The 15,838-nt window shown below is 47.0% G+C and overlaps 1 protein-coding gene across 1 annotated transcript in view; it reads right to left on the minus strand.

Moving 5' to 3' along the window:
- Positions 1–11,208: 11,208 nt before the first annotated feature.
- Positions 11,209–15,838, minus strand: part of TGFA (transforming growth factor, alpha) — a 94,014-nt gene continuing 89,384 nt past the window's right edge. Inside the window, exons 5-6 of the mRNA XM_012731439.1 lie at positions 14,366–14,475; positions 11,209–12,431 (exon numbers count right to left, since the gene is read on the minus strand). Of these exons, the coding sequence (XP_012586893.1) occupies positions 12,424–12,431; positions 14,366–14,475 (118 nt within the window). The 3' untranslated portion in view covers positions 11,209–12,423. The remainder of the gene's footprint in view (positions 12,432–14,365; positions 14,476–15,838) is intronic.

Here is a 15,838-nt window from a genome sequence, read left to right on the forward strand (position 1 = left end):
CCAAATCGTGGCTGCTTCCATGTGAGTTTGATCCCCACCCCAGAGGTGACCCACATGGCGCAGCAGACCTCTCCTGACCTGCCTGCTGCTCCCCTCAGCAGTGTATTTTGTCCATCTGCCTGCTCTGCTCCCCACTCTCTCTGGTGAATCCCTCACGGCCCGTGCACCCCTGGCCTGTTTCCCATTTCTGTATGCATAAATAAATAAAGTCTTTAAAAAAAAAAAAAAGAAAGTACCAGTACCTAAAGATTTAAGTAGAATTTATGTATAACATTGCTTTTTGAAGCAAAGAACTGCAAACAAAGGGAATTTCTATCAGTAACCATGAGGCTAAATAAAATATAGTATAGTTATATAATAAAATGCTTTATAGCTATTAGAAAAGTGATTTAGACTGATGTGTGTTGACCTTGAGGGATGTTTATGATGTATTACTAAAACTGTTCTATTTCAGTTGAAGTAGAACTATAAATCACCTCATTGCCTGTTGCCAAGAGAATATATTAGAATTAATGGGAGCCAACTTCAAGAAAGAAATCACCCAGACTAAAGACCTAGAAGAAAATCCTTTATATAAAATTCTTATATAGATAGCCTTCTAATCTCCAATCAAAAGCAGCCTACAAGGATGAAGTACCCAGCTGTTTCCTTAAGGAGAGTTACTATAGTATGAATTATTAGTCAGCAGATAAATAGAGCTACGAAAATAGCGATAATTCTCTGGATTCTGTAAGGGTCTACCCCTTTATATTTTACTAACCCAGAAAGTAGAATGTAAAAGGGGCTAAAAATTCTTATAGCATAAAAAGAGGCACAGAGAACAATGGAACAGAATCATGAATCCAGAAATAAATCCTCACATATACAGTCAAGTCATATTTGACAAGGGAAACAAAAGAATTCAGTGGGAAAGGGTGATCTTTTCAATAAAGGATGCTGGGAAAACTGGATAATCACATGTAGAAGAATGAAACTTGACTCTAATCCTTACCACTCATGTTAGGTAGTCAGAACAGGAAGGACAATACCTAAAGAAAATTAAAATTAATTATATGCAGGATCATGGCAAACATTTGCCAGAGCCAATAAAACAAAGAAATGCCCAGAGTGGGAAAGGCTGGCGTCCACCCTAACCATAAAGCCTGGTGAGAGCAAAGATGGGCTTGGGCAGGCAGACCCTGCTTCCTGGGCTAGTCAGACTATGTCCTGGGAGTGTAGCAGAAGGCGGAGTGGCTTAGAACTGCAGCTGGACCAATAAATCAACACCTGGGAGCACCTGCACAGTAAATTCCAGAAAGGGAGAGAGTGAGCAGCCCTCTGTACTCCACGTAAGCCAGGAGGCCCCTACCAGTTAGGACAGTTGTTCCTCCACAGACACTGACTGCTTTGACCCCTTCCTGAATGTAATATTGCTAAATGGGGCCTTCCTGGTGGCCTTGGAGTTCAGTCTCAGCACCATTACCTCTACAGCCTAGGCATGAGTTCTATCCCTAACCAGGGAGCTGACCCACATACTTCTCAGCAGACCTCTCCTATCTCCCCCACTACTCCCCTCAGCAGTAAATTTGCCTGTTCTGCTCCCCACTTTGTCTCTGGTGAGCTCCCTCCCCTGCACCTCTGGCCTGCACCCTAGTTCTTCTATGCAAAGAAATTGCTAAATAAATAGCTTTGCTTTACCTAGATGTGGCTTTGAATATTCTAGAACTGGAAATACTCACAAAAATTAAATGTAAGATCCGAAACTGTAAAATCCTGAAGGAAAACAGAGAAAAAAATTCCTTGACATTGGTCTTAGCAAAGATATTTTGGATATGACACCAAAAGCACAAACAGCAAAAATAAAAAAATGAATGAAGTGGGACTATACCAAACACAAAAAGCTTGTACACAACAAAGGAAACCATCAATAAAATGAGGAGACAACCTATACCATGGGAGAAAATATTTGCAAACCATTTTCCTGATAAGAGGCTAAAATTAAAAAAAAAAAATGTAAGGAACTTATATAACTCAATAGCAAAAACCGAACAATCTGATTTAAAAAATGAGTAGAGGATCTGAATACACTTTCCGCCTCCCCGCCCCCCCCAAGAAGACATACTGCTGGTCAGTAGGTGCTTGAAACGCTGCTAGATATCACTAACCTCCAAAGACATGTGACTCAAATCCACAGTAAGGTAACCTAAATCCCGCTAGAATGGCTATTATCAGGAAAACAAGAGAAGCACTGGTGAGAACTGGAGAAAAAGGGACACTTATATGTTGTTGGTGATAATGTAAACAGAGGCAGCCAAGGATTCCTCAAAAATGTTTAAGTAGAACTCTCATATAGTTTAACAATACCACTTTTGCAGTCTATATCTGAAAGAAAAGAATCACTGTCTTGAAGGGACTCTGCATCACCATGCTTATGTTCACTGCAGTATTGTTAACACCAGCCTACAGATGGAAATCCCGAAGTGTCTGTCTATGGATGAATGAAAAGAAACATATGACTATTATTCAGCCATGAAAAAGAAAGAAACCTTGCCATTTGTGTGAAGGTGGGTAAAACGTGAAGGTGTTATAGTATGTAAAATGAGTCAGAGAAACACCAGTAATGTATGATTCATTTAGATGGAAAGTCTAAAAAGGTGAACTCAGAGAAACATTAATGTGCCAGCTAGGAGGTAGGGGGTTTGGGGAAATGTTGGTCAAAGAGTGTATGTGAGGGTATAAATTCTGGGCACACGATGTATAGCATAGGGACTGCAGTTCGCAATACTATGTTGTATACTTTAAGTTGCAAAGAATGTGAACATGTTGTAAAATGTTCTGGGAACCCTCCCCCCACCTTCCCAGAGCAAGCAGACAAGTGAGTAAAGTCATCTGCTTAGACTTGAAGTCAGTGAAACAGCTCTGCAAAAATCTACTGCCTGCAGGTAAAGCCAGTCCTTTCAACTCCCACTAATGACCAAAGAACCCAATAAAGAAGATTTAAATGAAGGGTGCTCAGCCTTTGCATCTGACGGTGCATTTTCAGAAAGGAAGGGCTTAAACCCCAGCATTGTCTTTCTATGCGCACACATGGCCTCCCATAACTTTATTGAAAACTCAGGATAGGATATGCCTTTTTAAGAATAATTATTTTTTTTAAGATTTATTTATTTGTGCATAAAGAGCTGGGGTACAGGCCAAAGGTGCAGTGGCGGTGAGAGGATTTATCGGAGGCAGAGTGGGGAGCATAACAGGGGACTGACGAAGTACTCTGCTGAGGGGAGCAGTGGGCGGGGCAGAAGTCTGCCGTGCCATATGGATCATCTCCTGGGCAGGTAGGAATCAATTCATGGGGAAGAAGCACTAGCTTCTTAGCACTGTTCTTTAACCATTGGGCCACCAGGGCCCTACATTGCTTTTTTAATGGCAGGGACTTAATGTTCCTATCTACTTAAACTAAATTCAAACTTGTGATTGCTGGACTGCTTCCTGGGTTCAAACCTTCACTTTGACTATCTGTTGGGAGTGACCAAGTGTGGAGACTTACTGAGGGACTGGATAAGGGCAGTAATAAATTGGGCCTTGCATCCAAGGGTGATAAGGCGGTAATAAACTGGGTCTTGCATCCAATTAACAGGGCCTTGCGTCAGGGATGGGACTAGATGAAGGTGATAACGAGCTGGGCCTTACATCAAGGACACAGCGATTAGTCACCCTTTTGGAATTTGAGTTTAGAATCCATAGAAGAGACCCTTCCCCACTATAGGGCTGGCAGTAGCTGAGGACCCCACCCTAGGGGCTCCTTCTCAGCTGCTGTCTGGGAGCAATAAACTCTGCTTGCTCAGCCTGATCCACGAAGTACACTGCTGAGGAGAGCAGCGGGCGGGGGGCAGGAAGAGATGCCCCGAAAGGGACAGGTTTGCAGGGAAAGAGGCCTGCATAGTGGCAGGCAGGCAGGTGGTCTTACGAAGAGGCCTCCCCTGAGGGAGGTCAGTACAAAGAGGTCACGGGCAGGCTGCTGCCTTGCAGAGGGAGAGAGCAGGTGGAAAGAAGCACCTGCATAGGCACAGGTGGGCATAGGAGTGGCTGCCCTGTGCTGGTGGAGAGACTGCCCTGATATAGACAGCTTCTCTCTGGGAGGGGCTTACTCCTTGAGAGCCCAGGTTTGTTGACTTTGAATAGAGTCTGAGAGGATAGAGATTCCCTAGTGAGCTTCATCTCCATCTCCATGTCCTTGTCTGTACCTGGGCGCCAGGCATCCTGGCTTTGGTGCCCTGATGCTATGGCTGTGTCAACGGCTGCGTTTGCCCCTTTTACCCATCCCTTTGTGTGACTCAGTCTCGTGATGCCACTCCTGCATTCCTCCCTCCAGCAGGTATCATGTTAAATGCGTACCATCTTGGGCAACCAAGATACAGAAAACAGGTTCCTGAACTCGAGCTCAAGACCCCAGCACAAGGTGACCCGAGAACGGGACACCTGTGGAGAAGGTGGCAGCAGCAGCAGGGGCACAATGAGATGAAGGTCTTCACCCAAGTATGCAGAAGTGCTTGGGGAAGGCTGGGCATGGGGTTCCAAGAAGTGTTCAGAGAGAAAATGAGGTGCGAGCCTGTTCTTGAAGAAGCTTTTTCAGGCAAAGAAGCAGAAAAAGCTATTCCTAGCAAGGAGAACTAGGAAGCCAGAGAGGTGTGAAAGGGCCTGGTGCAGTGGAGACAAACACATGGATGGTGACCTGCAGACATTTTGGTGGGGCCATGGAGTGGTTTACGGATTTGAGCCACATTTAGAAACAGAGATTCTATGAAAAACTCCAGATTTCCTGTTGCTCTTGAAAAAGAAAAACGATGAAAATGTGGCCATGCTGCTGGATAGTCACCAAAGACTGGAGTTAGGAGAAAACTGCTCCTTGGGAAAGGTCTGTGCCCTGCACCCCTTAACACCACCCGCCTCGCCTGCCTCCGGGCAGAGTCCGAGCCCCGACTGACAGTTGTTCTCACTTACATTCGCAGCCTCATTCCTGCAGGCATTTGAATTTTTGGCCTCTGGTTAAGCATTTCTGGAAATTAAAGAGCAAGGGGAAGAAAAACTGGGAAAGTTACATTAACGATTGTGGGGAGTACCCCCGGCCCCCAGGACAGAAGGGACAAGGGAGGAAATGGTGTTAATGAGGTGTGGGCTCTCTGTCCTGGAGGCACAATTACTGGTCAAATTCCCTCCCCTCCCCCAGGGCCTCCTAGTGGCTGAACCAGACCCAGAGGACAAGAGAACCCTGGAGAGGCCATCTTCAGCAGCCTCCCCTCACAGAGCAGAGAAGCCTGGAGAGCGGATCTGGGGGGCCAGCCACTGGCCAGCTAGGCACCCCACGGAGAGCAAGAATCCTCTCCTGAGAGTCAGCATGGCTGTGTTTTCCTCACGGGGACCCTCTTGAGGATGGTGACTTCACAGGCTTTATGCCAGCAGGTGGGCGGAGAGGAAAGGCAGAGAGGGCTGTGCCCCCCTAAGGCTGCAGCACTGGGAGATCACTGACCCATAACAGGCCTGAAGCTAAATCAGGCTCATGGAAACATTCTAGGCGAGTGCTGTGGAAGGTGGTGGCTTGGTGTGTGTGTGTGTGTGGGGGGATGTTGGGGGGGCATTGGTGGGGGAGGCTCATAGGCGGTAGTGGTAGGAGCACTGGTGATGGACATGCACCCAGAGGTCATCAGGGGACTGCCTGGTCCTCGTGGTCACTTCTGTTTTAGCAAGACAACTAACTCAAGGGGCTGCCAGGCCAGGGGGCAGCTCTGACCCAGGAATAGATCCTGTGCTGAGCTGAAATCAGCCTCTTTGCATCTGACCCTGCTCCTTGAGGCCAAAATGACGTCTCTTATGCCCAAGCACGGTTTCCACACACTCATCTGGAGCGTGGTGCCCTAGGACCATGACTTCTGGATGTCACCTTATTTGCCACTGGCTTTCTGGAAAAACTTCTCATGTCCCTCCTTCCTCCCCATGCCTTCTTTTATCCTGAACTGACAGCCACTGAAAGACAAGGGATGGGGCCTCCTTTGACAACACATTAGAGGTATTTGGGATTGCTCTAGATTTTTGTATACCAGGAATCTGGCTGTGCAAGTAGGAGTTTATGAGCTTTGTCAAGCTTTGTCTCCACAGCTCTCTGAGCTAAGCAGACTGGCATCAGATGTACAGAGAGAATGAGTCATGCCCCAGGTAACAACTGGCAAGAGCAGGGCTGCAAGGAATCCTAGGCCTGTCTCTGGGCCTCCTTGCATCCCCAGACCCCTGTGCTCTAGCTGGGCTTGGGGAGGCATCTATTACAAAGTGCTGGGTGGCACTGGGACTGGGCACTGCTCCTCTTCTGAGATGTCACATTTCCAGATCTGAGGGACCTCGATGTGCAATGCAGACCAGCTCCCGCTAGTGGAGTGTTCCCTTGCTCAGCTCTCATCCTCACCCCCCCCAATGCCCCCCCCCCCCATCCTGCACTAAGGATAGAGGGCTTCCCACAGTGGCCATGACAGCAGGGGGTTCTGTTGACCTAGGGGCCTGTGCTCTTACACTCTTGGGCCTAAATCTTCCATCAAGTAAATATATCTGAAAGAGACATTTTTCTCTCTCCTGTTTCTGTTTCATCATGAAAGTCCTGATTTTATTCTCAATTGCAAGATTTGGTTCCTAAAAAGCAACACCCACCTGAGCATAACTTCAGGTGCTGGCTGTCTGGCTCCTCTTCCCTGCTTCTGTTCCCACAGTTTCCCCCCTACTCTGACTTAGAGGATTCCACTTGAAAGGAGGCCAGCTCTCCCGGTTACCCCAGGGGTTAGCATCTGCTTAATAAGGGCTAAGTGAACATCTGGGGAGGGGTGCCCTGAGCTGGTCTGCATTGCACATCGAGGTCCCTCTGAGCTCCAGGTATCCATCCTCTGCCATACCATTGTTCCCCAAGGCTGGGTGTGTTCAGCTGGGGTTGGATTAGAACCCCTGGGAGAGATTTTTGAATGCTCATAGATTTTATAATTCAGTTGACCTGGCTGAGAGACAACTAACTTAGTAGAACAGGCAGGGCAAACAAGATCCAGCTTATGTGACATGGGTACATCACTCCCATTTTCTGGAGGTGAAAGGCTGTGGCAGAAACCTCAGGGCTGGTCAGAAGCAGAAAGTCTGCAGAAAGCAAATGTGGAAAAGGGGGATGACTGTTGGTACTTGAATTCCAGGGAGGTGCAGGGCCAGGAGCTTTCAGTTAGAAGATTAGGTAAGATGAGGTCACACTCAACCCCCAAACTGGACCAGGCAGGAGGGAGGACCAGCAGGCAAAACAAGGGTCTAAAGTTTGGGCCAATAGCATTCAAGAATAGGCCCAAGCAGTTCAGACATGGATTCAGGGTGGCAAGTGCATCCCTTCTGGATGAAGAGGGAGGTCTATCTGTTCAGAGTTTGTAAGTACTTTTTCCTGGGAGAGATCCTTCCTTCCAACAGCCCAGAGAGTCCAGTGTGCCTGACGAGGACCAAGGACAGCCAAAACACCTGGCTTCCAGGCAAACACTCTTGGCAAGAGAAGGACTGGGGAAGCAGGAGGAAGAGAAGGAATGGAATGAGTAGAAATAAGGCCTGGAAATGTACCTGAAGATTGAAATGGGCAGTAGGTGTCTCCCTCCCTCTCCTAAGAGGTAGCTAAAGACTCTACCCAGGGACAGACACTGGGCTGGGTATCTTAGCACAAGAAATTGCCTGGGCTTCCATCTTCCTGCAAATTGGTGGCCAGCCCCAGGCCATCTGGACCTGGAGAGCAGGCTCCACAAGGTTATCCCTGGCCACAAGGATCTGAACCTTCCTTGGGACCAAGTTCTTAGGCCACTCAGCAACTCTTTCCTTCTCTGCTGCTTCTCCATGCATTTCTAGATTGTTGCATAGACGAAGGCCTCATGTGGGCTAAAGGCTTAACCATGGGGAGTGCAGTGAGGCCTAGAACATTTGGTTGACAGCTTTAGAACAATTCCTTACACATAGAAAGTGGGCAGTGGGATGTGGGTGGGAATGTTGCAGGAGATGGCAGGTATTTTTGGCTTCAGCTAGGCTGTACAGAGTCGATAAAAATACAGAGAGACCTTAATTCAAGACCAGGCTTTCTGAGGGATATGCACTTTGAATACTAGGCTGAACTGTGTCTCTATAAAGCCTTTCCTGACAACTGTAGGAAGCCCATCTATCACTTATCCCTTCACTGAGTCCCACAGTGCAGTGGTTTTAGAAGTTGAGTGTGGATCAGTCACCTGGAAGCCAAGGGTACATGAGACACCTCTAGTGTTTAGTAGGTGTGACATGGAGCTCTGAAAACTTGAATTTCTAAGAGGTTTCCAGCAATACTGTGGCTGCAGGGCCAGGGACCACATTTGGAGAAGCACAGCTATGAACACATTCTCTCCCAACTTCATGGTTTCTGTTTTGTCTAGATAGTCCAGAATTGTTGTGTGCATGCAGTCTGTCTTCCCAGCCCAATCTCAATTCCTTTGGGGCAGGGATCGGGTGTTATGTATTTTCCTCCATAATAGGCAGCATATTGTTGGATGCAAAGTAGATGAAATAATTAAATATTGGGAAGCATTTCAAAGAATTCGGTTTCTTCATGAAGATAGGGACCACTAGGAGCTCAATTTTAGAATTCCTTTTTTCATAAACACCTATGTTTGTCATCATTCAGACTTGCAGAGAAAAACCTTACTATGGTTCAGCAGATCCTTAGTCTTATATATAAAAAAAAAGCTGTAGTCTTGATTTAGGAAAAAAAGTTCATTCCTTCATCCTTTCAACAAGGTACAGTACAACTGAACAACAATGCACATTATTGTAAAACACAACTGTATTTTATATTGCGTACTACTTTTTAAATAAGTATAATTCAGATATTAAGGAAAAGAACTGCTAATCACATTAATGCATTACAGAAATCAAAATTAACTTACCACACAAAATAAATTAAAACATTAAATATTAACCTTTTCAGTGCAACATATACAGAAGTCAGAGTTACGAGTTCTAAAAAAAAAAAAGCATCAGGTTTGTTATAATAAAGATAATGGAAATAGAACACTTCAGTAAGTTATTACACCAGAAAGAGGGTTTGCTTTTTCAGTATTGTGTGTATGTGTTTACCACCAGATCTTTCAGAAAGTGGGGTAAAATCAGTGGCTAGAGAGAACATTAAAAACAAACGTGTTTGTCTGATTTATGATGTCCCACTGGTCCTGGGCTTTCGAATCATCTCCCATCCCCTGAGCAGGGGGCGGGAAATCAAAGCCTGGGCGTCTACAAAAGGGGTTGGGGCCCTCAGAGCCATGCTGGAGCCTCCTTAATCCATTCTTGCCACAACTGGGACTGCAGTCAGTGGGCCCCAGTGCACCGGGACCAGCAGACGCTGGAAAACCCTAAGTTGACAGCCACTTCTCTCCACCTGCAGAGAACAGTCTCTCAAGAAGTTCTAGAACCACAACTTCTTCTCCATCACCAGTGTGATGCGATCCCACCTCTTCTTTCCTTGAAAACGGACTCTGGGGACACCCTGCCCATCTCCCCTGCTGAGGCACAATGACAGGCTCCTGTCTGCTAGGTTCTGCATGTGTCCAGATGCATCTTTCAGGGTTAGCTGTGTCTGTCCTTCCATAAAGAAGAAAACGTCTTTGCCAGTGTGCTCGAAGAGGTCACAGCCTGCAGAGAAGCTTGAGAATCCATGCTCCATAAAAAATGTGGAAGTACACACCCCCTTTTTAAAAATGGGGGTTCTTCATTTCTCCTGAGATACATCAGAAACAGCTCTGTCGCCATGCCCAGGGTGGAAATGCTTCCCAAGCCTTGGGAATAATTCCCTGATCATCAATCTTGGTTGGCTAAGGGCAAGGAAACCCAGGCACTGCCAAGAGGTGGGTTGGAAGATGCATTTTCAACCCCACAGGGCTTCTTTTTACAGTGAACCAGAAAATTACCAGTGCCATAAAATGGTACTGGAATCCAGTGCTGTTTGCCATCTGTCATGCTGGCTTTCACACGCTGGGGTGACCCCTGCCTTGACCCCGGCCTTCCCTTCCAACTCTTTTCAGACTAGCTGGGATATAGAGGACCGAATGGGAGGCACTTCTAGGGAGCTACACATTCAAGCCAGTTCACTGTGTGGTTGTACAGGCATAAAAAAGGGTACACTGGCAGCTGTGATCTGCTGGACCAGAGCATTTATGGACACTACATCTGAAGTCCCTATGAGAAACCAAAAGCTCAAAGCTCTCTTTTGCTTCCATCCTTCTCTCCTCACACCTCTACAAGGAACCTTAGATATCTAAAGACTGGACATTGGTCCAGTCCTGCCATCAATTTGGTATAAAAATCCAGAAAACATTTTCATACCAGATTATGCTCTTTACAGCTTATCTGACCTCAAATAGTCTCCGAAAGACTGGGGAGAGATTTGCCGTAAAATGAAAATGTGTCCTTCAAGTTAAAAAAAAGTGACATAACTTCACTTTCGTTAGTCTCCCAAAACCAGACTCTTGGACTTTCAGAGGTGAATGCAAGCTGGGGACTGCAAGCCAGCGTTGATAGCACTGGACTCTGAGCAAGATGCTACGGTTAAGCTTCTGCTGCTGCAGGACTGGCCTAGGAATGCAAATTAAAATCTATTTTCTTTTATAATGAAAACCTGGGAGCTGTGTCAATTACCTTGCTAGGGCCCAGCTGGTGAACAGACCCCATTTCTGAACTTAATGCTTCATCGCGGCATCATTCAATGAAAGTGCCGAAATTGAGACAAGGGTCATATAGTTGTCTCAATTATAAGAAATACAGAGGAAATTCGTTGAAATAGACAGGGGAAGAAGCATTAGCGGAGGACAAAATTACCTGACATTTCAAGCCAACATGACATTTTTAAAGGTCCCTTTGACAACGTGAGCTAGATGCACTGAAGGATAAAAAGGCAGAAATCTCATTTCTCAAGCCTCAATGGCTAAACAGTTCCCTCACATATGGATCTTAGAGATTACTTCTTTGTTATTCTGTTTCCAGGTTTTAATGAAATTTTCTAGGGAGTTTAGAAACTGTTTTGTCAGAGGGAACCAGTGCTTCCTACAAGCAGGCCCAGTGGGTCAGAATGTACCGAGTCTCAGCAGGGCAATTTCTCCTCCTGAGGGGAAAGGGAGACCCCACACAGTGGAGGAGGCTTATTAAGAGTTTTTGTTCATAAAACCAGCATCCCGAATGGAAAATTTAAAAGTCACTGGAATATTTCTCTTAGTGCCTGAAAATAAATAGGAAAGTTAAAATTTCTCCCTTTAAAAATAAAGCAACAAATTAAACCTAGCAACGACATGGAAAATAAATGCCTGGATGGCCCCAGATGCCCGTGGCTCTCTGCTCATGTTGTTTCTAAGTGTCCTCTCGGGGGGCTCCCTAGGAAGTGAATCCGTTTAGTCATGGGGCAGTATAGTAAGTGTGGTGTTCATCCCATGTGGACACACACCTGGCCACTTGCTTTCTCTCTCCCCCAACAGAGGTGACACATCCCAGGACTTATTGACTTTTCCACCGGAATGTGGCCAGGGACATTTCCCTGCTTCATGTCTAAATTGGCAATCTCTGAACCCCAATCTTTGTTCCTTTCAGCCATGCATTCTCTGCTGCCATCTCTGTACCCCTGGGGGACTCTTCCCAAGCCTTAGCTGTCCTGAAGAGGACAGACACTTTACAACCAGCAATACATACATCACTAACATAGAAGTCCGAAAGGGTTTTATGCTTTTTACACTGACTTAAGAGATTAAAAATAAACCATCATCCATCTAATAAATAAGAAGTTATCTCTGAGGGTGGCGAGTGCATGAGAAGGTCTTCAGCATCGTGTGTCTGTGGAAGGTGTCCGCTGGTTGAGGGTCTGTGGACAGTCAGACACATTCCTCTCCCACTTGAAGACTTCATGTAACAGTAACAGTGACCTCTTCTCCACCTTCTTCCCCAATAAGAGGATGGGAAACAAATGTAACAACTATAGGAGTTTCTGGCTGGGCAGGATGGATACTGTAGTGGGGAGATGGGGCCACTGGAGAGAAACACAGCTTGGCATCTGTGACAGGCAGGAGACAACTACACACATCTGCACACAGATGCCAATTGCTGTGCACACCTTAGCTAAGTAAACAGGAAGTCCACCCTCTGCACTTCTTTTGGGACCAGTCTTTACATTGTGGCCCACTGATTTCTTCTTAGGTCACACCAAATAACCCCAAGCAGACAGAGTCCATGACAGTTTTGAAGGAAGGCCCACAACAGATGAAAAGGCTGGGCAGCTGGTGGCAGGCAGAGGAGGAAAAGCCCGCTGGCCCGGCCCGGGGATCCGGGGCCAGCCCAAAGTCCTGTCTTCATCAGGCTGTGCATCTGCCTGACCGAGCTCCTTCTCCATGCTCTTCAGACCACTGGAAGGAAGGAAAAATAGGGTAAGCTCTGTAGGCCAGACCTCAGTCATGCTGGGGAACAGGCTTGGGACAGAAACCTGGGGATGCCTCATCCAGTGTCACCAGGCTCTCCCAAACATGTCCATATTCTGCTGGTTCAACCTTAGGGATGGCGACTTCTGAAACTGTGCTTTCAGCACCAGAGGAAAGACTGATGGAAAGGGCAATGAGAGCAGGGCAAGCACACCAGTGTGAGGGCCTTCATTCAAGTGGAGGTGATTCACCCCAGCCTGCTGCCTGTCCCCCCAGTAGGTGGCTGGGTGGGCAGTTCAGGAGCTGGCCCCTAGCGCAAGTGGCAGAACGGCTCCTCTTAAGGGCACACAAGAAAGAAGCCATTTGTCTCTCAAGGGGTGGGGCCCAGGGCATCTTCTGTGGCTGTCTTGGTGAGTCCAGCAGAGCCTAGCTACTCTGGGCCCTCCCCTAATTTCTCTGGAGCTGGAAAGGAGCACCCTGGCCGGGGGTGAATCATGATGGTTCTACTGCAGCACCCTTGATTCACCCACCTTTTAGGCCCAGCAAGCCTGGTGGGTGTGACATGAGGTCATGTAGGTCTGTGTTGTCTCAGGGAGAGGGACTTTAGCAACAGAGTTGCCCCAGGCTCAAAAGTAACACCCTCTCAAATGCGGTAGAGGAGTGGCTTTAACAAGAAACTCACTCTATCCTAAAGGATGCTGCTGACTGATGGTACAAAATCTACTATAACTTAGAAAATTTAAATAATTTTTCTATTGGTATTAAAACACAAAACAAAAATATTTGCCTTCGTTGGCTCAACAGATAATCCCCCAAGAGAGTGGGAGGGAGAGGTGAGCCAGGCATTCACCAGCCCTGGGGTTGATCTTAGCTCCCCCACTGACTCACTGGGAGGGGCTCATGCCACCTTCCACAGACTCAGCTTACCCATGCCACTCACAAACCCTCATCCTTTTAAACCATTAGAGGATTAACGGATTAGCATCCTCAGGAGTTGTGGGCTTCCTAAATCAAAGGACCTGCTCATGCACAATTATGCAGAAGAACAAATACATGTAGTTCTGGGCCTGGGTTCACACCAGGTCGGATTACCACAGCGTTTTAGTGAACATGTCAGGGTTCAAGTTCCCAGGCACATTTCTTCCTGTCATTTCCATGTATACCCTTGAGCTTCCGGAATCTCAACTATTTACTAGAGGAGGACACCTCCAGGTAGATTAGCCTGTGGTGAGTATCCCCTTCACCACTACTTCCTGAAAAGGAAGCGTTAAATTTAAGATGGCCTCCACTGGCCAAAATAATATTCCAGAACATCTTGTTGATGTGAGAATTTTCAGAGCTTGTCTGGAATAAATAAAGGAACTATTGGGTTGCTGGAAAAGTCATGACATATTTTTGTATAGAAAAAAATAAAATACATCGTGACTTTTCTGACAACCTAATATTTGACTCCATGTCAACCAAACCAGTGAGCTCAGATGAGGGGTGCTGAGGTTGGGTTTGGCGCTGAGAGCCAGGTGTTTAAAGCTTTTAGATCTTGGTAAAAATATTTACAAAACAGAAATGAAGGTCATGGGATCAATGAGTTTAGAGTCTTTACAGACCTTCTGAAGGTCACAGGTAACTTACTCAAGGGAAAAGGAAGAATCTCTGCTGCAATTCTGTGATGCTTACTATACCAGGCATTTTGTGTCAATTTGCATTTCTTTTAAATACAAAACGGAAGCTCAGAGAGGTTAAGTAGCCTGTGAAAGGTCGCAGAGTCAGTCACAGTAAGAATAAATGCTCCCTTCTCAGTAAAACACATCTTGGGGAAAATATCTGCTTTCTTTACTCCCTTCCTACTTTATCCACCCTGATCTGGAGGAGTCATTTCTTCATCTCCTAAGGAAGAGGAGGTCTTTCTTCGACGTGATCCTTACCTGTTTCTGAGTGGCAGCAAGCAGTCCTTCCCTTCAGGAGGGCACTGGGCTTCTCCTGCCTGCAGATGAGGGCTCGACACCAGTCACAGTGTTTCCGGACCTGGCAGCAGCTGTGTAGACACAGAGAAGGTGGCCTGGGCAAGAGTCTAGCGGGAGTACCCAGTTGCGGGGTGGTGTCTACCCAAGAGACCCGCTGGGCAGCTTTGGGTCCTAAACCAATCTTCCCATGGGGGCCTCTGGAGGGACAGACACAGTAGGGTGTGAAGGGATTCTTAGGGGGTGGCCTTGGGGCAGATATCAGCTAGCAACAAAACACCTATTGGCTATCCCAAAGGACTAGCTGTGCGTGTTCAGTGCTACTCCTGCCTTCCAGGGCAACCTGGCCACACACCTGGCTGCTGCCTCCTCCACCATAAATATGGTAACGGCCTCAGAACAGCTGTCAGGATTGGAACTTCAGGCTGGAAGGGCTGGGACTACTTGCGTGGAGTAAGGGGGGGTCACTGTTTTATGTCAGCATAAAAAGGGATCATGGATGAGCTGAATTGACCCATGAAGAGAATGAGGCTTGCATCTCAGTGGCATTGACTGGATCTCTGAGAACTAACATTCTCCAGTTGTGGCAAGCCCAACCTCTTGGTGAACCTGTGATACCCAGAGTCTGGGTAACACACCAGGGTTATGAATGCTCCTGCTTGTAGAGTTAGCATGAGAAAAGAAACAGGGAACCCAAAAATAGGGCCGAGAAGGCACTGAGCAAGACAAAAATCACCTAGAGACACTGGTTACTTTACTTTGTGATGTCATGGCGAACTTCATTTTTAATTCTAACTTCAGTGTACATAGACTCTAGGCAACCACTGGCTGGGGCGAGGAGGAGTCTTTGACTGATATGCGCCTGAAAACAGAGGTGAGGAAACAAACCTGTTCTGTGCTTCCTCTTGGTGCCAGTTGGCATGTCAAGAGCCTCACCCCAAACCCCTCTCTTGGCATAGCCCTGGGAAGGTGACTGGGGAAGAGCTGAGCAGGGCCAAAGAGACCTTCGGGCTTCTGTCACAGGTGACCATGAGAGGCCAGCACAGACTTCCTGGCCGTAGGACCCTGCTGAGTTGCAGAGTCCAGGTTGTGACCAGCTCATCCCAGGCTGAAGGATCTGGAGGCTTTCAATCTAGCCTTGTGACTTCTGATCCTAGTCAGTCAGAATCATCCTGGGGCAGTAGAATCAATGACTCTAGAACTTTCTGGCATGGGATAAGGTGGTCCCTCCCACCTCTGCAACCTAGGAAGTCTCTAGGACTTCAGGCCCAGGGAATCAGCTGCCTGGTGGGGGTGAGAACTTATATCAGGTTTCTGAGTTTGGTCTCTGGCAAGGATGGGCTGAGAAAGGACAGAGACGAGGTAGGACTGGTTACTTTCCCGGCAATGAGAGAAGTTGTCTAGGGATCCTAGACTGGTTCAGAGAACTTGGAAAAA

The sequence above is a fragment of the Condylura cristata genome, unplaced genomic scaffold, assembly GCF_000260355.1.
Source record: "Condylura cristata isolate star-nosed mole 26May11 unplaced genomic scaffold, ConCri1.0 scaffold00031, whole genome shotgun sequence".
Lineage (NCBI taxonomy): Eukaryota > Metazoa > Chordata > Mammalia > Eulipotyphla > Talpidae > Condylura > Condylura cristata.